We start from the raw sequence: 22,169 nt of genomic DNA, 5'->3' as shown, positions 1-22,169 counted from the left end.
TTTTTTGAAAGCAGAAGAGGCTTAGCTCGCCTTTAAGCCTAGAACTCTGGGAGGCCAAAGCAAGTGGATTGCCTGCACTCATGGGTTTGAGACCAGCCTAAGCAAGAGAGAGATCCTGTCTCTAAAAATAGCCAGGCGTTGTGGCGGGTGCCTGTTGCTTAGCTGGCCTGGGCTGGATTTGAACGGGTGCTGCCCGGCACCTTTGTTCTTTTTTTTTTAAGACAGAGTTTCACTTTATCACCCTAGGTAGAATGCCATGGCGTTATAGCTCACAGCAATCTCCAGCTCTTGGGCTTAGGCGATTCTCTTGCCTCAGGCTCCCTAGTAGCCAGGACTACAGGAGCCTGCCACAACGACCAGCTATTTTTTGTTGCAGTTTGGTCAGGGTTGGGTTTGAACCCACCACCCTTGGTATATGGGGCCAGCGCCCTACTCACTGAGCCACAGGCACCGCCCATGGCACCTTTGTTCTTAATGAGGCTAGTTTCGTACTCTCTTGGGACAGAACTTTGTCAGAAGGCTCTCCCTCTGGAGACAGATTTAGTGGTGCCAGGGTGTGTCCTGGACACGTCTTATGATTTTAAAACTTCAGTGGTGCCTGTGATGTGCACCCTGGGTGAAAGCTGCTGTTCCCATTTTTTGTTTTATAGATGAAACTGAGGCTCAGGTAGGGGTAGGCAGCAGCACTAGGTTGAAAGGGCAGCTTTTATCCTGCTGTTCTCAAGAGCTCTGGCTCCTGGTGACCACTATGTCCTTCTGGAATTTGGAGCCCAGGTCATTGTGTCACAGTGTATAACAGAGACTGACCACAGGAGTAAAGGTTGAGGGTGCCAAGGCCAAGTTGCTGGTTCACACCCATAAAGGAGCAGTGTGCACGCCTCTACATGTAGCCTGAGGCAGGATCATTCAGGGGCAGAGAACACGATGCCCTGACCGCCACCTCTGTGTGGGCACGTGTGTTTACAGCTCCAGCTACCACACAGGGGTGAGCTCACATCCACAGCTCTGTCTTCTCCCATGTACTTTTTCTCCATTTAGTAAACAAGTACCTTTCTTCTAGCGCCATTTCCCAGAGAAACAGGACATTTTCCAACTGCTCTTCCCCTCCCTTCCCTGCTTTTCTGCTTGCTTTGTGTGGGCTTCTCCCTGGGTGGTGCAGGGAAGCCTCTGGGCTGCTCTCCACACTCTTCTCTTGTTCTCTGGCTTAGCTATGCATGTGGTGGGCTTTTTATCTTGTCCCTGAGGATCCCAAGGCAAGGGACTGTTACTTCACCCTGTGCTGTCCCCCCACAGCTGCTGGCCTCATGCCCGGCTGCCCAGGGTGCCCAGTGGATGGAGAATGGAGGGAAGCATCCAAGCTCAGTGCTGATTCAGCACCTCGTGCCATCTTCTGCAGAGCTCACGAGCACACCAGCCCCAGTCCCACACCTGGGAAGTTGTTCCTGCTACTTTTAATATTATCGTTTTTGACCAGGGAATCACTCCCACTGCCTCTACCCATCCTTCAGGGTCCTCAGAAGCACTCCCCCCACTGAAATCTGGTTTCTTAGATCATTCCCTCCTGTGGCACCTTCCTCCCACCCCCGTTGGGTTGGAGTGGTTGAGGGGCACTTTCCCCCAGGATCTCATCCCACTTGGAAGAAACGTCAGCAAATTCACCCATACGTACATGCTCAAGATGTGCTCAAGATCAGAGGCTCCTTAAAGACCAAGTCTTCCCCACTTCCTGAACAGCCAGTTTGTTCCATCTTGGACACCTCTGGTTGTGGTTCTGCCAGTGAGCCAAGAATCGTATCTGCTCAAAGCTTTCCTGAGAGGCTTCTAGTTCCTGTCCCCCTTCACATGGCAAAGCTTTGTGGGTTTTGAGGCATGGTCTACTTTCTTTTTTTTTTTTTTTTAAGCTTTTTTTAATTTCATGCTTTTATTTATTATTATTATTATTTGCAGTTTTTTTTGGCCAGGGCTGGGCTTGAACCCGCCACCTCCGGCATATGGGGCCGGCGCCCTACTCCTTTGAGCCACACATACCTCCCTCTTTCTTTTTTTTTTTGTGGTTTTTGGCTGGGGCTGGGTTTGAACCCACCACCTCCAGCATATGGGACCGGCGCCCTACTCCTTGAGCCACAGGCGGCGCCCCCTCTTTTTTTTTTTATTTGAGACAGAGTCTCACTATGTCATCCTGGGTAGAGTGCCGTGGCGTTGCAGCTCACAGCAACCTCAAACTCTTGGGCTTAAGTGATTCTCTTGCCTCAGCCTCCCAAGTAGCTGGGACTACAGGTGCCCGCCACAATGCCCAGCTATTTTTTGGAGATAGAATCTTGCTCTTGCTCAGGTTGGTCTCAAACTCCTAAGCACAAGCAGTGTGCCTGCTTCTGCCTCCCAGAGTGCTGGGATCACAGGCCTGAGCCATCACACCCTGTCCATTTTCTCTGTTTCCTCCTCTGTAAAACAGGCTTCCTCATATCTACCTTGTTGGGTCAAGAGAACTGAATAAAATGGCATAGTCTTTATTTTTTTATTTATTTTTTTTTGTAGAGACAGAGTCTCACTTTATGGCCCTCGCTAGAGTGCCGTGGCCTCACACAGCTCACAGCAACCTCCAACTCCTGGGCTTAAGTGATTCTCTTGCCTCAGCCTCCCGAGTAGCTGGGACTACAGGCGCCCGCCACAACGCCCGGCTATTTTTTGGTTGCAGTTTGGCCGGGGCTGGGTTTGAACCCGCCACCCTTGGCATATGGGGCCGGCGCCCTACTGACTGAGCCACAGGCGCCGCCCCATAGTCTTTATTTTTTAATTTTGTATTCCTTGGCTTCTGCTTGGAAAGGCATAAAGCCTTAATGTTACGCTGTTTAGGCAACAGACACTATTCCTAGTTATTAGATATTACCACGCTCACCATTGAACTTAGTACTGACAGGCACTAATGAGTGGAAGGTGCCAGAAGGAATGTGACACAGGGCAACCTCTGCCTGAAGGTTGCTGGAGAGAAAATGCATTCAGAAGGAAAGTGAGCCACAAACCACGAGTAAACAGAAAGGTGTCTGAGCCAGGCATGCCTGTACTCTCAGCACTCTGGGAGGCTAAGGCAGGTGGTTTGCCTGAGCTCACAGGTTCCAGTCCAGCCTGAGAAAGAGCAAGACCCCATGTCTAAAAAAATAGCTGGGTGTTGTGGCAGGCACTTGTAGTCCCAGCTACTGGGGATGCTGAGGCAAGAGAATCACTTAAGCCCAAGAGTTTGAGGTTGCTGTGAACTATGGCACCACGGGCACTCTATTTAGGGTGACAAAAAGAGCGATTCTCTTGCCTCAGCCTCCTGAGTAGCTGGGACTACAGGTGCCAGTCACAATGCCTGGCTATTTTTCTTTTAGAGATGGGGTCTTGCTCTTGCTCAGGCTGGTCTTGAACCTGTGAGCTCAGGCAATCCACCAGCCTTGGCCTTCCAGAGTGCTGGGATTACAGGTGTGAGTCACCATGCTCAGCTAATTTTTTATTTTTTTTGAGACAGAGTCTGACTCTGTTGCCCAGTCTAGAGTGCTACATCAGCATAGCTCACAGCAACATCAAATTCCTGAGCTCATGGCGCCTGTGGCTCAAGTGGCTAAGGCACCAGCACATACACCTGAGCTGGTGGGTTCGAATCCAGCCCGGGCCCACCAAACAACAATGACGGCTGCAACCAAAAAATAGCCGGGTGTTGTGGTGGGCGCCTGTAGTCTCAGCTACTTGGGAGGTGGAGGCAGGAGAATCGCTTGAGCCCAGGAGTTGGAGGAGGTTGCTGTGAGCTGTGATGCAGTGGTACTCTACCCAGGGCGACAGCTTGAGCCCCATCTCAAAAAAACCCCAAAAAACAAAAAACTAATTCCTGAGTTCAAGTGATCCTCCTGCCTCAGCCTCTCGAGTAGCTGGGACTACAGGCACCCACCACCACACTCAGCTAATTTTTCTATTTGTAGTAGAGATGGGGTCTTGCTCTTGCTCAGGCTTGTCTCGAACTGCTGAGCACAAGGGATCCTCCTGCCTCGGCTTCCCAGAGTGCTGGGATTACAAGTGTAAGCCACCATGCCCACCCTCAATCCCATTTTCTAATCAGCCACCAAAATCTTGTTAATGAACCTCTTAAGCAAATCACTCTGTTTCTTTTTTTTTTTTTGCAGTTTTTGGCCAGGGCTGGGTTTGAACCCACCACCTCTGGCATATGGGGCCAGCACCCTACCCCTTTGAGCCACAGGCACCGCCCTTCTTTTTTTTTTTGTTGTTGCAGTTTTTGGCCAGGGCTGGGTTTGAACCCGCTACCTCTGGCATATGGGGCCGGCGCCCTACCCCTTTGAGCCACAGGCGCCATCCCGTTTCACTCCTTTGTCTCCAACCTGTCTACCTTTACCTTGGGCTATATCGTCATGGTGTCTTTCCTAGTGACAGCCTTCAAACTCATCTCCTGGTTTGCAGACCAGGTCTCATTTCCACCGGCATGTTGTAGCTAAATGATCTTTCTACATTTCGCCACCTCACTTCTCTGCCTGAAGCCCTTTATCAGCTCCTTTGTCCTCAGGATGATGTGCACAGTTCTTGCTCTGGTGAAGAGCAGCAGTAACAGCAGTAACATGAGGCTTCTCGGTGCTTTGGAATCTGCTTCCCCTCAGGCCTGGTCACTCCCTGTCCCTATTCCCTTTCAGTTGCCCTGGCTAAGGTGCCAGCCACCATACACCTGAGGGGGCAGGTTTGAATCCAGCCTAGGCCTGCCAAACAACAATGATGGCTGCAACAAAAAATAGCTGGGCTTTGTGGCGGTCTCCTGTAGTCCCAGCTTTGGAATAGGCCATACTCTCTGATCACTGGCTCTGACATGTGATGGTTCTCACACTTAGAACATCCATCCTGTCAGGTGTCTTGAAGAGGCTGCGCAGGTGTCACTTCCTTTGAGATGTCTTTTTGGACACCTCTTCTTCCAGGCTGGAGCAGATGCCCCTCCTGTGTGCTGCTGTGCAACCTGGCCTGCTGCATGGCAGGGGCCATATGAGTTGGGATCAGGTGGGTGTTTGTCCTGACATTAGCATACCTAGGACAGGGGCTGACCAACAGTAGGAGCTCAGCAAATGCCCATAGCATAGATGGCTGGGAAGATGGGATCTGAGTGGGCCCTTGAGAGATGCCTGGAGTCAGGAGACCTGTTGGGAAATCTGGCCTCTTCTCAGCCAATACGTGTGCACTGGCCAGTGACTTAAGACCACCCTCATTTGTTTATCCTTGACTGAGGCTTTGCCAAATGCCAGGGTGCTGGGTGCTGGGCTCTGGTGCTGCTGTCCCTGCCCTCTTGGAGTTCCCACAAGAATGCAGTGCAAAGACACAAATGTTTGTTACAGGTGACAGTGAACTCTGTGAGGAAGGGTTGAGATACAGACTGGATGACAACTGGATGTGGGGCAGGGGTGTTGAGAGGTGATGGGCAGGCTAAGTTCTAAGGAAAAGGAGCTGCACGGGGTTGGAGAGAGGGACCTGGTTACTGAAAGTGCTGGGGCAGCTCAAGGGCGGTGAGCACAAGGGAGCAACTGGGGCTGAGGGTGGAGACATAGGTGTAGCCAGTGTGGGTCTGCATTCCCACGACCTTGGGGGACACTGCCGGACTCTGCAGTGGGGAGGCTGGTTTACATTCAAGAATGGGGATTAGGAGGCAGAATGGGCAGGATCACTGATGGACTGGCAAGGGAGTGACACACCATGACTGACCGGCTTCTTGTTTGAGTAGCAGGATGGATGCAGGTGCTGTTTATCAAGACTAGGGAAAACCAAGGAGGGACGCCAGAGTCCTGTGAAGCCACATGCAACCATTCCAGTTGTCAAGTCTAGACGGTCTAGAGCTGGAGGGTCTCTCTGACCTCTAGCTGTCTTCTTTGTAAAAGGAAGCACCAGCAGAATCGATTTCAAAGGGCTAGTCTGAGCACTCAGTGGAATAAACCATGTTAGGACATAAAATGCTCAGCAACCTGGATGAAAGGAAATGCCCAGTTGACAGTGGGGCTGCTAATGCTCAGTCCTGGGACACAGCCATGGGTGATGGAAGACGTTTTTTTTTTTTTTTGTAGAGACAGAGTTTCACTTTATGGCCCTCGGTAGAGTGCCATGGCATCACACAGCTCACAGCAACCTCCAACTCCTGGGCTTAAGCGATTCTCCTGCCTCAGCCTCCCGAGTAGCTGGGACTACAGGCGCCCGCCACAACACCTGGCTATTTTTTTTGTTGCAGTTCGGCCGGGCCTGTGTTTGAACCCGCTACCCTCGGTATATGGGGCTGGCGCCCCACCGACTGAGCCACAGGTGCCGCCCTGGAAGACGTTTAAAATATTAGCCTGACATCCGTACAGAACTTCTGCTGATGCAAATAGGGATCGCTGCTCACTCCAAGTGTGGGCTGCACTGGTGGCTTGCGAAGAGGGTAGCGTGGAAGGCAATGACTTCATAGTGAGGCACCCTGGCCACTGCCTCAGCCAGGTGACCCAGTCAATACTGGCGGAATGCACTGAGAGTGGCACCTGGCTTAAGGTCTTCCTCCCCAAACTTGCCCAGCCCCAGTGTGGCCACAAGAACATGTGACAAACCCCAGTCAAGGGACATTCTACAAAATACCTGACCAGGCCTCCTCTAGTGCTGGGATTACAGGTGTGAGCCACTGCACCCGGCCTGATTGATGTTTTAAAAAGCTCTCTTTGGTTCGGCAAGATGGCTCATTCCTATAATCCTAACACTGTGGGAGGCTGAGGCAGGTAGATTGCTTGAGTGCAGGAGTTCAAGACCAGCCTGAGCAAGAGAGCTATCCTGTCTCTAAAAAAATAGCTGGGTGTTGTAATGGGAGCCTGTAGTCCCAGCTACTTAGGAGGCTGAGGCAAGAGGATTGCTTGAGCCCAAGAGTTTGAGGTTGCTGTTGAGTTTTGACACCATGGCACTCTATCCAGGGTGACAAAGTGGGACTCCTGTCTCCAAAATAAAAAGCTCTCTGATTGCTGTGTGGAGACCAGGTGGAGGCAGAGAGTTAAGTAGGGGCAACCCAAATACCTAGAGTGGGCCCTGCTGCTCTGCTTAAGCTTAGCACAGAGGACTTTCTGGTAGGGCTTCTGCTTCCTGGGAGGGAGGTCTCCACAAGGAAGTGTGCTATCTCACTGTGCAGGGGTAGGATGGTGGTAGTTTGTGTGTGGCCTGCCAGGGAGAGTCCTGGGGGCTGGGTCCTGAGCCCTATAGGGCTTCTAGGCTGGGAGGCTGTGGAGTGACCAGCTGTGTGCTAGGAGGACAGAGCTTTGTCCACAGGCAAGGTGGAGAGCTTCAAGGAGGGGTGATTATTTCCACCAAATGTTACTGTTAGATTCGGCAACGGGGTCAGTGGTGACCTTGGTAAGGGAACTTTTGGTGGGATGGGAGGAAGTGAAGGCCAGGACACAAACAGTGTAGCTCTTCTGCAGCTTAGCTCTCAGGAAGCAGAGACAGAGAGTGGCAGCTTGGGGGAAGGGGACCCAGCTCCAGGCCACCTCTCTCCTGCAGGACAGAGGTGAGGGAAGGAGCAGGGCTCGGTCTGCCCAGGAGGGAGGCTGAAGGTGTGAAGTCAGGGCTTGCTCACCCTCACCCCCCTTGTCCTCTCAGCTTCAGGAGCTGGGGGTCCCAGTCTCCTGTCCTCCCCTCCAGGGCTTGTTCTGGCTCCCAGCCACCTGCCCGACTGCCCAGCTCTGGGGAGGCCTCAGGGCCCGTCCACAACATTCCCTCCCCCTCTAGCTCCTGTTTTCTGTGCTCAGTGTTTGCAGGGCTACAGGCTGGGTCTCAGGGCCTCCACCCCTGCAAGCCTTCACTTCCAGGCACTGCTTCCAGGGCTCTGTGTGCAGGTCTGTTGGGGAAGCACCCAGGACACAATGGCTGTGACTGTTTTCCATCTCGAAGGTCAAGGGCAGGCAGGAAAAGTCAACTTAATAGATGGATCCTAGCCTCACAACCTCATCCTAAAGAGGGAAAGACCTCTTTGGTTCAGACCAACTTCTAGACACTCTTAACAGGACATAGGTGGAGCAGGAAAGAGAAGCCAAGGTCAAATTTTTTTTTTTTTTTTTTTTTTTGAGACAGTCTTATTCTGTCACCCTAGGCAGAGTGTAGTGGCATTACAGCTCACAACAGCCTCAAACTCCTGGGTGTAAGTGATCCTTATATCTCAGCCTCCTGAGTGGCTGGGACTACAGGTGCCCACCACCATGCCTGGCCAGCTTTTCTATTTTTAGTAGAGATAGGGTCTTGCTCTTAGGCTGTTCAAGTGATACACCTGCCTCAGCCTCCCAGAGTGCTGGGTTACAGGTGTGAGGCACTGTGCTCTGCCCCCAGGCCTGACTTTGTCAGTCTTACTGTCGCCTTCAGCAGAGTGCCATGGCCTCAGAGCTCACAGCAATCTCAAACTCAAGTGATCCTCTTGCCTCAGCCTCCAGCATAGCTGGGATTGCAGGCAGCTGCCATAATGCCCGGCTATTTTTTAGAGATGGGGTCTTGCTCTAGGCTGACCTCAACCTGTAAGCTGAAGCAATCCACCTGCCTTGGCCTCTGAGGTCTGACCTTTGCTCAGAAGAGAGGAAACTACCCTTAGCATGTCACTGCCTGGGAGCTGGGATTTGCGGCTGGTGGGTCCTGGGGAGATGGGATTTTGGTGTGGGAAAAGCACCACTCCTGGGTCTGACCTCTGCTTGCCTCACACTGGATGAGCCACACTGGGTCAGTTTTCATGACTGAGGGTGTGCGGACATGCCTCTTTTCCACCTGCACTCCTGGGAGGTTCTCACCAGGAGTAGGCTGCATTTGGGTGGATGGATGGGCTCCTGGGCACAGTGAGGGGCACAAAGCCCAAGGCAGTCGGTAAGAAATCACCAGTTTATTGAATGAAAAACCCAACATCACCTCAGTCCCTTCCACTCCTCTCCCCTCTCTAGCCCAGGACTCGCTCTAGAAACAGGGCTGAGCCGAGGGCAGGGCCACACCACAAGCGGGGCTGGAGGACAGTTTGGGAAGGGGTGGAGAATGAGAAAAACTTTCAAAATGAAGTTCTGTGCAAAAACACTAGGAAGGAGAGGACAAGAGATGCTGACGGGCTGGAAAGCCCCGTGTCCTCAGCCTCTCCTGAGCGTGTGGCGGGTGGTCTAGACCAGGAGGGGCTCCAACCCTGAGGGGGTGAGACAGGGAGTCCAGGAGCCTGCTGAGAGGAGGACTGGCTGGGAGGAGGGGAAGAACGAGCTGGGAGGGGCAGCCCCACACAACAGGATGTGATAGGAGAGAGGAAGATACGGTGGCTGGGGCCAACACTGTGCCAGAGGGTCTGCCTCCCGTTTTTGAGTCTAGGCAGAGGGGGGCTGGGTGAGGGACTGGGAGGCAGAGGGGTGAGTGCTAGCCACAAGGACAAAGAGAGGACGTGTCACACAGAACAACCAAGAGACAGGCCGTGCAGAGAAATAAAAGAACACTCGGTACACACATGACATCTACAGGGGACAGGGGAGGGGATGGTAAAGAAGTCGTGCATGGGAAGACTGGGAGGCCCCCCCATCCCGGAAACAACATGTATCTCCTCAGCAACATAGTCCTGGGTTGAGTGTGCCACCTCCCATCCCCGAGTGCTGTGGAGAGAGTCCCATGGGCTCAGGGAGCCTCTTTACCCCACAGTGGGAAGCCATGGGGCAGGTGGGGAACCCACAGGAGTGGGAAGTGGCCCTGGGCCCCACCTTAGGCGGACAGAGTGAGGGGCATCAGGCTGGCAGGGCTGCAGGGAGGACGGCTCTTCTGCCATGGACCAGGATTCCAGGAAGAGAATTGGAGCCACGAGGAAGAGGCTCCAGGAAATCGGGTGGAAGACTCAGTTCCAGGGATTATGGGCACCAGAAGGGAAAACTGACTTGCCCTCAGCCTGGAGCAGAGTGAGAGGAGGGGAGAGGCAGGAAGGGTGGCACAGGGTGGCCTGTGCAGTGGCAGTGTCCTTCAGGCCTGGGCAGGTGAGAGGCAGGACCCTGTGCCAAGGAAGGGGATGCTGGGCACAGGCCTATTGGCCTCCCCCTGCCCGCAGGCGGTGAGGCTGATGGCAGTGCCAGGAAGGAGGGTGGCCGGGGCACAGGGCCTCAGGTGGCCTTGCTGCCACTGAAGAGTCCCACTGGAAAGTGCTTGACGTGGGTGGGCCACTGGGCTGCCAGCTGGAAGAACTTGATGTCGCTCCACTCAACTCCATCGATGGACACTGGGTGACACGGAGAGGAGGGTAAGGAGGGCTGCCCTGGGCCCCGCCTCCGCCCTTGTGTCCCGCCCTGTACCTTTCAGCATGGTCTGCTGCTGCTTGGCGGAGCAGATGAGGCGGCTGATGCCCTCGATGACCTGGCTCTTAGAGTCCACCTCCTTCTCTCGGGGCTTTTTGCTCAGGAAGATGGTGGGAACTAGAAAGCAAGCAGGACCTCATGCACAGCCCCTGGAGAAGCAGCCACCCCTTCCTGTGTCCTGTGGTGGGGTAGTCACTGGCCAGAAGCCATCTCTCCCCTGCACTCCCTGGTTCTGGGCCATGGGTCACAATCTTCAGGTTCCTGACCTGGTCCCAGCACTGGGCTCAACTTTGGCTATGATCCGGCCTCTTTCCCCAGGCCTTCATCTGTGCAGCAGGGACCTAGGCCAGGTGGTCTCTGAGGTCCCTCCTAGCTGGAATGTCCCAGCATGACTGGGGCTGCTCTGGAGTGAAGTCAGTGCAGCACATTTTCCTGCTGACTCTGCTCCAGAAAGCTTGAGAAGGTGCTGCTCAGCTAATAGCCGCCCCCTGGCAAGTCCCTCCCTGGGCCCGGCATAGTCCACTGCTCATAGGGAAGCTCTGTAGAGACAGGCACAGCTGCTTTAGAGTGCCTGCACGATGCAGGGCCTGGGGTCACACTGGTGCTGCAGGTCTCCAGACAGCCGACAAGGGCAGGTGTGCTCAGCACTGACCCAGCTGTGGGATTCCTCCTTCATCCTACCAGAGCATATGACCCAACATCACCTTCCAGTCCCTCAGGCCACTGCTTTTACCCACAATGGACTGTATGTCCGATTCTTTTTTTTTTTTTTATCCTTTTTGAGACAGAACCTCAAGGTGTAGCCCTGGATGGAGTGCCGTGGCATCACAGCTCATGGCAACCTCCAACTCCTGGGCTCAAGTGTTTCTCCAGCCTCTGCCTCCCAAGTAGCTGGGGCTAGAGGGGCCTGCCACAACACCCAGCTATTTTTTGGTTGCAGCCATCATTGTTGTTTGGAGGGCCTGGGCTGGATTTGAACCCACCAGCTCAGGTGTATGTGGCTGGCACCTTAGCCGTTTGAGCCAAAGGCGCCAAGCCTGTATGCCCAATTCTTAAAAACAACTACATGATTTTGCTCATAAGGCCTCTCTGGAGTGGCCTCCAAGCCGGGCACAGATGCTCTGTTCCCTAGTGTCACGGGCATCATGGGGACCACAGGGTTGTGGTCTGGAGATGTTTCTTCCTGTCGCAAAGTTCACCTCGGAGGGCAGGGGCCAAAAAGGCTTTCACTTCCCAGCCCCTAAGGTGTGGTGCTGGGCAGATAGTGACTAGATGATTCACTGGGATTTTCTTTCTTTCTGTTTTTTTTTTGAGACACAGTCTCAAGCTGTCAACCTGGGTAGCGTGCCGTGGCATCACAGCTCACAGCAACCTACAACTCTTGGGCTCAAGCCATCTTCTTGCCTTGGATTTTCTATTTTTAGTAGAGATGAGGTCTTGCTCTTGCTCAGGCTGGTCTTGAACTTGTGAGCTCAAGCAATCCACCCATCTCAGCTTCCCAGGGTGCTAGAATGCTGGGATTACAGGCGTGAGCCACCATGCCTGGCCAGCTCACTGGGACTTTAGTTTCCTGCCTCACAGAAAGGAAGGCCTTATCCCACAGGGGAAGGCATGACTGCCCCTCCAGACCCCATGCTGGACCCCAGGGTGCATGCGCTGCCCCACCTTTATCTCATGTCTCCTAAAAGCAGAGTCTGTCCCAGACCTTGAGAGAGGAGACAGGAGGCCTAGAGGCTGAGGGTATCTGTGGCCTTGGGGAGCACTTGCCTTTTTTGTTCTTCTCTTTGGTGACCACAGTCATGGCCATGGTGCCAGAAAGCTGGGCCTCTCCACTATGGGGCAGGCGGGAGACCTGCACCGAGCGGAAGACACTCTTGAGGGTGTTCTTGGAGCTGGCATCCCTCTTGTCACCTTCCCTCCTTCGCTCTCCAGGGTGGCCCAGCCAATAGTCCACCTGGAGGCCAATCACATCCCCATATGGGCTACTGGGGCTCCTGGAGAAGGGGGCAAAGATGAGAGGTTGGCTCTGCCCCAAGTTACACAGCCAGACAGAGGCAGGGGCAGCAGCAGCCTCAGGAGGTGCCGGCTGAGGAGGAAGGCCAGCCTCGTGGCTACCCTCCTGCTGAACTGGTGCACGGAGGAGAGTTAGGCTGGCCTGAGAACAAAGCCAAGAGGATGAAGGCATGGGTCACAGAAAGGGAACCAAACAGAAACGTCACAGGAGTAGAGGCAGAGAACACACATGTGCACAAGGATGTCCAAGTGCATGCACGTGGGCAGCAAGAAGGGCCTGGGCCAGTAATATGAGGAGTTGGGTGAGAGCAAGAGGGGCGGAGCACCTGTGGCTCCCTTGTCTTTCTGGTACTTTTAGCTCAGCAACAGTTTTAGTTCCCAGGGGAAAGAGGGCTGGTGTTTCTTGAATGGAAGCGTCAGCCACAATAGGAACCCAGGCTACAGAAGTCATCTGACTTTTCTCTTTTTTGCTTCATTTCAGTGGTTCCATTAAAAAAACAAACAAAAAACCTCCTCTCCTCTCCCCACACTGTCCCTGCTGGGCCATCAGTGGGCACTGTGATGGAGAAGGCAAAGGAGGGCGGGCAGGGGGGCAAGGATTCAGGATGTGATGCTGCCCTTGGTGTTTCTATAAAATTTCCTGGCCAATGTTTCCCTCTCTGTTGTTACAGGACAAAAGTGGGAAGGAAAATGGGGGCGAGGAAGGAGGCTGTGTCTGCAGAAGGTTCTGGCTCTGTCAGCTCCCCTGTCCTCAGAGCTCTTTCAGAGTGGAGAACCTTCCCTAAAGAAAGGCTGCATCCTACACAGGCTTTGTCCGAGCTTCAGTGAAGAGTATCCTGAAGAAAGGCCCTGCGACACTGTGCATGGCAGTGGCCTTGAGCCCTGTGCCTTGTGTGGCAGGAGACAGCTCAGTGAGCCCAGCATGAATACTCATGGGCTTATTTAAGCCACACAGAAATTCTGGGAGGTGGTTCTTTCACCTCTACTTCACAGAAAACAAAACTGAAGTTGGAGCCAGGTGCTGTGGCTCCTGCTTATAATCCCACCATTCTGGGAGGCCGAGGAGGGTGGATCCCTTGAGCTCAGGAGTTTGAGATCAGCCTGAGAAAGAGCAAGACCCCGTCTTTACTAAAAACAGAAAAATTAGCCAGGCCTGGTGGCATGTGCCTGTACTCGGGATGCCAAGGCAGGAGGATCACTTGAGCCCAGGGGTTTGAGGTTGTGAACTCTAATGCCAAGGCACTCTACCTGGTGAGACTGTCTCAAAAACAAAACAAAAATTGAAGTTTGGTAACTTGTCTGGGCTGATACAGTGAACAGAAGACAGAGCCGCTCACCCAGGTGGGTCTAACCTCCCATGCCCACATCTTCTGACTGCCCTAGGAAGCCCTGTGACAAGACACCTGCACAGTGCTGTGGGGTTACAAAGAGCCTCTCTGTGAACACTGCCTCACCCAACCTCACAACTCTGCGAGATGGGAGGAGTATGTACCTAGGCCACTGGTGCCTCCCCAGTCGAGAGGCACGTGGTACAGGCAGGCATGGGGAGGGCCTTACCCCATGACGGCGAGGGCGCTGCTCATGGACGGGGAGGAGGGGGGAGTGGCTGTGGCATCTCGGCTCAGGCCCGAACTGGAGGGTGGTGACGTGGAGGGCACAGTAAGGCTGACCACAGGTGAATCATCCCCATCGCCTGTCAGGGGACAAACACAGTTGGCCAGTAGAAGCCATCCTCACTCGCTGTTTGTGTCTCCGCCACAGCCTGGCCTTCCTTCCTGGGCCTCGGGCTCCTCCCCACCTCCCCTGGCCACCATGGCAATGGGGAGTGAGGGCGTTCACATGCTTCCTGCTCCAACTCTGGCTTCCTTTAGGACATCTAGTGCCTTTAACTTTGGGCCCACTGGACTAGAGAGAAGATGGAAGACCACCCCCTACACCCAGAAGCCCCAGGCTCACCTGCGGTGGAGGGAGAGTCCTCAACCAGACCCACCTTCACCACCTGGATGGGGAGGAGATGCCTGTTAGATCCTGCCACCAAACCAGGCATGTTCTGCTCCAACCCGAAACACATGGTCGACAGACAGCCATTACTACATGTTATTTTATCATGGCTTTACAATCTCTGCAAATCCAGAGCAGCCCCATCTTCAAGAGATGCAGAAAAAACAAAGGAAGACAAAAACCCGGTTCTAAACAACAGGGTGAGGCCCAAGAGACTGAGAAGCTCTCCACTGGGGTAGAGGGTGGAAGGCAGGAGCTACTTCAGTGTCCAAATCTCGTTTCTTCTAAGATTGCCTGGGGAGGGGACCTGGGAAGATGGCTTTCCCTCTGTCCAGGCAGGGTCCTGCTCTGTGCTAAGGGGCTGACACCAGTCCTATCCTCTCTTGCCTTCCTGGAATCACCCTGTAGCATTGGGGTTGGGGGCAGTCCTCAGGAATTTTCAAGTCTCCACAGAGAATTCTAGAAAGGGCAGAGGGGCTCCTTCAATGGCCAGAAAAGGGCACAGCTAGAGACAGACTAGGTGACCCTCAGGCTGTTGAGGCAAAGGAGCAGCTGAGACCACTGCTCCTACTAAGGTCTCTGAGGCTGCTGGGAGCAGAGGCAGCCGCTCTTGGGTTCTGCCCCAATTCTCTATACATCCTATTCTGGTTCCCAGAGAACTCTGCGGCTTCCTGAATACAATCCCTCTCCCCTCTGTTTCCTTGACAGGATTTTGTGAGGCTGCTTGCTCCTTTGTTGTTGTTGTTATTCTTTTGAGTTAGAGCCTCCCTCTGTTGCTCTGGGCATAGTGCTGTAGTGTCATGGCTCACAGTAACCTCAAACCCTGGGGCTTGAGTGACCTTCTTGCCTCAGCTTCCCCAGTAGCTGGGACTTACAGGTACCTGCCACAACGCCTGGCTAATTTTTCTATTTTTTTTTTGGCCGGGGCTGGGTTTGAACCCAGCACCTCCGGCATATGGGACCGGTGCCCTACTCATTGAGCCATAGGCGCCACCCCGTAATTTTTCTATTTTTAGTAGTGATGGTCTCACTCTTACTCAGGCTGGTCTCAAACGCCTGAGCTTAGGTGATATTCCCACCTTGGCCTCTCAGAATGCTGGGATTACAGACGTGAACCACCATGCCTGGCTTCATTGCTTTGATTTTTTTTTTTTTTGTAGAGACAGAGTCTTACTTTATGGCCCTCGGTAAAGTGCCATGGCATCACACAGCTCACAGCAACCTCCAACTCCTGGGCTTAAGCGATTCTCTTGCCTCAGCCTTCCGATTGCTTTGATTTTAAAACAATTTAACCCGGGCAGTGCCTATTGCTCTAAGTAGTAGGGCGCCAGCTCCATATGCCAGAGGTGGCAAGTTCAAATCCAGCCCTGGCCAAAACTGCAAAAAAAAAAAAAAAAAAAAAAAACCCAACAAAAACAAACAAAAAACCCAATTTAACCCACAGGTCCACAATGATGGGCCAAACTCCCAGGGTCTTGGGCCGTAATGTGACCACATGGGCACTCCCAAGGCCTAACTGGACTGAACTTCCCCAGCTCAGGCTACTCCCACTCACTGAAGACACCCAGCATCCTGGATGTACAGAGACAGGGACAGCAAGCAGTCAGGCTGCTCACTTGCACACACCCTTTCCCCTCTAGCTCTGAGGGATCCTTAAAGATAGGATAGAAAAAAAGACACACACACACACAAAAAAAAAAAGAAAAAAGACACAAGTTGGTCTGAAGGGAAACGAGGTCTTACAAATGGATTCTGAGCTCCCAGTCCTGTTTCCCTGGTGTGCTCTGCCCCTGCAGGGCTATATAGCTTGTTCTGTCTGGACACCTCCCTCCCCCAGTCTGTGTTTGGGGCCCAGCTGTTGCCAAATACCAATAGGCCAGTAGTCCTGACATTCAAGAGGCCCTTCCTTTCTTTTTGTCTTTTTTTTTTAATGAGACGGAGCCTCAAGCTGTCACCCTGGGTAGAGTGCCATGGCATCACAGCTCACAGCAACCTCCAACTCCTGGGCTCAAGCGATTCTCCTGCCTCCGCCTCCCAAGTAGCTGGGACTATAGGTGCCCGCCACAACACCGGCTATTTTTTGTTGCAGCCATCATTAGTGTTTGGCGGGCCCAGGCTGGATTCAAACCCGCCAGCTCAGGTGTATGTGGCTGGCGCCTTAGCCTTTTTTTTTTAAATGACACAGGGTCTGTTGCCCAGGCTGGAGTATGTGGCATCATCACGAGCACACAGCAACCTCAAATTCCTGGGCTCAAGAGATCCTCCTGCCTCAGCCTCCTGAGTAGCTGGGAATACAGGTGTGCACCACCATGCCTGGCTCTGGTATATACCCTGGTGTCACAGCTCACGGCAACCTCAAACTCTTGGGCTCAAGCAATTCTCTTGTCTCAGTCTCCTGAGTAGCTGGGACTACAGGTGCATACCACAATGCCCAGCTATTTTTAGAGTTGGGGTCTTGCTCTGGCTCAGGCTGGTCTTAACCAGCCTAACAGCTCAGGCAATCCACCTGCCTTGGTCTCCCAGAGTACTAGGATTACAGGTGTGAGCCACCATGCCTGGCCTTAGATTTGTTTTTTTCAAAGCTTTCAGTTAGCAGGATCTCGTGCTCTTGCTTGGGCTGGTCTTGAACTCTTGGTCTCAAGTCTCCTGCCTCAGCCTCCCAAAGTGCTGGGATTATAGGTGTGACCCACTGTGCCTGGCATTTTCCTTTATTTTCAAAATTAAGTAGCATAGGGATTTTTTCCTTAACTAAATAAAAAAGGAAAGATGAGAAACTCTCAGTGGTCCATCTGACACTAAAGATAGAAGTATCTATTTCTCTGAATTCTCCTTGGAATATCATCTTTCATATTAATGTTTCTGAAGCAATTCCCTTTCCCCTGAAGCCTATAGAAGTTTCTTTGGACATCAATTCCAAGTTTAGGGCCTGGTGCAATAAAGCAGGATGAACATGGGGATAGTCTATGATTCTGAAAGGGAGGACCCAGGAGGGCAGCTTCCTCGACCTCAGAGCTGCTGTGACTGGGTAGGGCCACTCCGCTGCCGGACCATCCTGTGCCCTGGGGAATGCTCTACTGCAGCCTGGCCCCAACTGTGATAACCACAAAGGTCTTCAGACACTGCCAGGTCCCCCCTGGGGAAACCCCCAGCCACCGTTCTAAATGAATCTTTTATTTTCATGTGGCTATTGGGGGTGGACGGGAAGGCCAGGAGAGGTGCTGAGTAGAGGGCAGTTGGTACTCACGCCAATGAAGGGAATGAACTTCTGGTATGAGTCCTCATCGGGGCTGCGGGAGTCACAGGAAGGCTTTCAGTTAGCAGGTGAGACTGAGCGGGGCTCAGAAGCATCAAAGGAGCCCATAGTGTGACATTACATCCTCCTGTCATTCCTTGGGGGGCATGGGGACTATTATGGGCTGTACATGTGGAGCACACAAAATGGGGCAAAGATCTGATCATGCCAACTATACCCCCTGCTCCCCACTGCTGAGTCTCAGCCACTAGGACAGGGGAGAGGTGGCAGGCTCGGGGCGGTGAGGGCACCCACAGGATGCAGTGGGACCCTCTCAATCTCCTGGGTTCCTAGAAGGGACCTGGGGTGTGGGTAAGGAATGGATTCAAAATCCCTGTCACCCGCCCGACCTGTTCCTCAGAAACCTGAGGTCAAGCTTACAACTTGTGTCTGCAGGTGAGCATGGCCTCAGCCACAGGGAGCTGGTGCGTCGTGGCTGCCCCGTTGACGTACTGCATCACCCGGCCCACCACGTCCAGTTGCTCTGCAGAAAGGCCAAGCAATGACTGTCGGTGGATTTTAGCAGGCAAAACCCCAAACTTGGATTGCCCCTGAGACTTGGCAGAGCTAAGGAAAGCGCTGAGATCGCCCTTTGGTTTTGAACCCAAGGAAGTGTGAAGCAGAGGACGGGCCTCTTGCTCAGGGCTCTTCCCTGCAGTTCTCCAAGTCCTGCTCCTTCCTAGCCAACCATGCGCTTCCTTTCGCGCCCACAGCTCCTGGCTGGCTGTGTTGGCCATCTGTCTCCCAGAGGAGCCTCAGCCCACCTATCTTTGCCCATCACTTTTTCGGCCTCATTCTGATCCCTGCTTCCTCTACTTGGTTGGTGCAGTTATTCATGTGTTGAGAGACTGCTTGGTAACTACTCTCTGCTTCCTCAATGTCATCTCTACAATGGAGGGATCTCTCGCCTGCCCACACACACACACACACACACGATCCTCCTCCCTTCTGGCCTCCACTAAACACACACACTCTGGAAAAGTGAACATGCGGAGCACCTGGAAGCAGGAGCCAGAGTAGGAGGGGCAGCAGTGCCACGCACCCCAGCCTGGGCTGGCTCTCCAGACCTGGGCAAGCCCCCAGATGGAGCCATTACCTGACACCGGGGCCTCAGAGCGGCTGAACAGGTCTCTCCAGCTGGAATCAAGGAAGGAGCTGCTGTACCTGCTGTCCACGGAGCCCAGGTATTTGGCCACTGGGTGAGAACCTGGTTGATGGAGAACCAGGGAAGGCAATTTGGTCAGGAGGCGCAGGTGGGGAGCAGCCCAGCCCACCCCATCTAGCCCTGGGTTGAGTTGTGGGGCTTTACCAAGGGGGATGATGAGGAAGCGCATGTAGCCGAGCCAGTCAGAGGTCTTGCTGGCCAGGGACTTGACGAAGAACCGGAGGATGGAGCTCAGGTAGCTCTGGCCCCCAACAGCTGCAACCTTCACTGGCCGGGGCATTGAGGAGTTGCAGTTGCAGCTGGGGAGGGAGGGACAGTCACTGAGGACCCAGGGCTCTGCCAGGACCCTGCTCAGGGGACGGCCCCAAGTACCAGCTGTCTGCGATGTCAACAACCCTTATTTGGGGAGCAAACCAATAAGCAAAATGAAGTGGAAGGATGAAGAGAACAAGCCATGAGGCTCTGCAGCTAAAAGGAGACTCAGGGTCAAAGGGCGGGTGCTGCCTGGGGAGTTGAGGCTGATATTCGCCTGGCCATGCTGCCTGGGCCTCACCCTGTGCGTGCGCCCCAACTCTGGAACCCATAGTGGCCATGTTGTGCAGGGGCCTCTGGGCCCCTCTGAGAAGACTGCAGGTTCCCCCCACCCCCCCAACTCGCAATTGTCAGGCAGCATGTTACAGCTGGAGGAAGGAGTAAAGGGTCGTTTAAAACCCTGGGTTTTGTTTTTCCACCTTGGGTTAAGAAGAAGATGAAGCCAGTCAAGGTCTAGGTAGGGAGTCAGAGGGGCAGGAGCTGCTGCTCCCATGGCCTGATGCCCCAGGCTGCCAGGGCACCTCGTACTACAGGCTGTGCTAGGTCCTCTGCACCCCATGGGGTTTCTCAGTCTGGTGAGGCTCAGAGGTCCCATCATTGCTTAGAAGTCAGGGTGGTGGGTGATTCGGGGAAGCTCGAGGGCAGGAGGGGAAGTCAGGGGCCTTACTAGCGCTGGATTCGGGTGAGCAGGGCGGACAGGACGGCTTGAACCTCTACAGCAGAGCAGGTGCATACGACAGGCTTCCGTTGGTCCTGGAGCAGCTCAGCCACATACTGGGGTGGGGAGGAGGAGGCAGGCAGGTGAGGACATGTTAGTCCCTCACAAGGGCCAAGAGGCGAGGGGGGCACAGGAGAAGTGGCAGGGCCCTTGTCCTCTGTGGTTCAGACTAAAGAGGGCAAAGGTGGCCAGGTTTCCTGAGCCATACCGACTGTCATGGGCAGGCAGGCTTCAGGGTTGCTGACACTGATGCTCCTCTGCAGCCTGTGCCCCAGGCCTCCCTGTCCCAGTGGGTGGCGGGGTAAGGGGCAACAGGGCTGCTCTGGCCCTGCTCAGTCCCTGTTGCAGGAACCAGGCCAACCCATGGCTGGTGGCAGCACTTGGTGCTTCCCCACTTGGCTCCCTTCCATGGTGATGCTTTTTTTACACACTTGGAAGCTGAGGTAGGAAAGGTTAGTGACTTCAGACCCCACAGGATGGAAAATGACACAAGTGGGACTGGAATACAAGAGTTCTGGGCTTGGGTGAGAGGGGAGGTGCCTGAGGGGTGAGGCCGCTGTCCCCTCCTGTGTGCCTGGAGCTGGACTCCCGCAAAGCTGCAGCTTGAGAGCTCACCTGGCCCTGCCAGTCAGTGGTGCTCACCAGGATGACATTTTCAGGGAGAGCTGCATCTGACACTAGGATCTGATTCAGCTGGTCGTACACCACCTTTCTTGGAATCTGCTGGCACAAAAATGTCATTTATTAGACAGTCCTTGGGGAGCCTGGGGCTAAGGTGTTGGATGAGCATGTGGAGAGTCCCCGGAACTGCGTGCTGAGAGAAGGGACAACATGGAATCTGTGCAGGGGGCCAGTCTCCCGCTAGGCCAGGCTACAGTGGACAAGAGAGGAGAAAAAAAACAAACAAACAGAGGCCTCAGAGGACATTAGGGACAAAGCCACAGCAGGTGTCCTGCCAGGGCAGGCGGAGGATGACGGAAGGATGTGGAATGGCAGCAGGCAGCGGGACAGTGCCATGCAAGGCGGTGGCAGAGGGCAGCCAGCAGGTGCTGAGAACAGAATGAGGGCAACAGGGAGAGAAAGAACGAGAGGCAGCGTGTGCTGTGTGGGGACAGCTATCTGAGGGAACAAGAGGTATTTCAGGAACAGTGATTAACAAGAAGGACAATGCCTCACCCCAGGCTCATTTTCAGCTATGTAATAGCACCAAACTCAGGAAACCAGACGGACACACACTTTTCTCTTGACAGTACTTATCAGGGAAATGAACAGACTTGTTGCTCTCCAAGAACTGTGTAACAGCCAGAGAACTCCCTCCCCAAACCTCTGACACCACAGGCCTTAAGAAGAGAGCACAACTCCTGAGGTCCCATTTCTGCTAACTCCTTTCCCAGCATACTCAGGAATTTCAATAGAGAGATCTTAATAACGCTGATTTGTCAGCTTGAAATCACAGTAACTGACCCACAGATGCACAAAGGACACCTGGTGGCTGCTGTCCTCTGGGACAATGCCTCACTGCACAACTTCCACTCTAGCGTCTGGTGGAGGCTGAGAAGCAGAAGACAGTAGAGAGATGGCAGGCCAGGGCCCACCAGTACTCCTGCCCTCTGCTGCCCCTAGCCGATGCCCTGGCAGTGAATAACAAATACAGGAGACTACTCTAACTTTGGTCTTTCTTCAAGACTTTTTATCTGGAGCATTTCAAAGTATCTCTCCTTTCTTCTCCATCTAACTGAACAAGGAAGAGGTTAAAACAAGCCTGAAGTCCAGGGCATCGCAGGGGTCCCTGGTCCTGCCAGGGCCCAGGTGGTACCTGTGTGCTGTGGCCCAGGTCTGGGGAGCGCTCACTGTCAGAGCTGTTGGTCCTCTCGCTCAGGGGCTTAGAGAGCTGCCTCTCCCTCAGGGGCGTGCTCCTCTTCTGCCGTGGTGTGTGCACCCCTTCCACCTTGCTGCCAGGGATGTGGGAAGAGGGCAGTTAAATAGACCTTCAAACCCAGGCTTTGCCAGCCACACCTCCCTGGGCCCTAGAGCCCCAGCCGATGGTGGTCACAGTCTGCACCCCTGCTTCCTCCTGGTCTGGTGTACCTGGGTGAGGCGGAGCCCTGGGGATCTGTCCTGTTGGATTTCATGGGAGTTCTGACTTTCTCTGGCACAGCCAGACTTGTGCTCACATCTCCAAACACATCCTGGTCAGTGATTTCCTGTCACGGAGGAGGAGAAGCCATGAAGGTTGCTGTGCACTCAGTGGTGCCTGGGAGCCTCCTCAGAGGCCAGGCCCTCAGCATCACCAGGAGCCATCCATTTTCTTTCCCTCAAAGTGTATGGTTCTAGAGCCCCCTCCTCAAGTGACAC

The 22,169-nt window shown here is 53.9% G+C and overlaps 1 protein-coding gene across 3 annotated transcripts in view; it reads right to left on the bottom strand.

Moving 5' to 3' along the window:
• Positions 1 to 8,877: 8,877 nt before the first annotated feature.
• The window catches only part of PACS1 (phosphofurin acidic cluster sorting protein 1), a 166,975-nt gene continuing 153,683 nt past the window's right edge, over positions 8,878 to 22,169 (bottom strand). The window contains exons 12-24 of one of the 3 annotated variants that reach the window (XM_053561308.1): positions 21,903 to 22,018; positions 21,631 to 21,766; positions 20,430 to 20,537; positions 19,764 to 19,870; positions 18,929 to 19,083; positions 18,716 to 18,826; positions 18,001 to 18,103; positions 17,572 to 17,614; positions 14,283 to 14,325; positions 13,884 to 14,019; positions 12,081 to 12,307; positions 10,311 to 10,430; positions 8,878 to 10,237 (exon numbers count right to left, since the gene is read on the bottom strand). In XM_053561308.1, coding sequence (XP_053417283.1) covers positions 10,122 to 10,237; positions 10,311 to 10,430; positions 12,081 to 12,307; positions 13,884 to 14,019; positions 14,283 to 14,325; positions 17,572 to 17,614; positions 18,001 to 18,103; positions 18,716 to 18,826; positions 18,929 to 19,083; positions 19,764 to 19,870; positions 20,430 to 20,537; positions 21,631 to 21,766; positions 21,903 to 22,018 — 1,521 coding nt within the window. In that variant the 3' untranslated portion in view covers positions 8,878 to 10,121. Of the gene's footprint in view, positions 10,238 to 10,310; positions 10,433 to 12,080; positions 12,308 to 13,883; positions 14,020 to 14,282; positions 14,326 to 17,571; positions 17,615 to 18,000; positions 18,104 to 18,715; positions 18,827 to 18,928; positions 19,084 to 19,763; positions 19,871 to 20,429; positions 20,538 to 21,630; positions 21,767 to 21,902; positions 22,019 to 22,169 lie in introns of those variants that run through there. The other 2 variants (XM_053561309.1, XM_053561310.1) reach the window with 2 other exon arrangements.

The sequence above is a fragment of the Nycticebus coucang genome, chromosome 14 (genome assembly GCF_027406575.1).
Source record: "Nycticebus coucang isolate mNycCou1 chromosome 14, mNycCou1.pri, whole genome shotgun sequence".
Lineage (NCBI taxonomy): Eukaryota > Metazoa > Chordata > Mammalia > Primates > Lorisidae > Nycticebus > Nycticebus coucang.
This window is presented reverse-complemented; position numbering and strand designations above follow the sequence as displayed.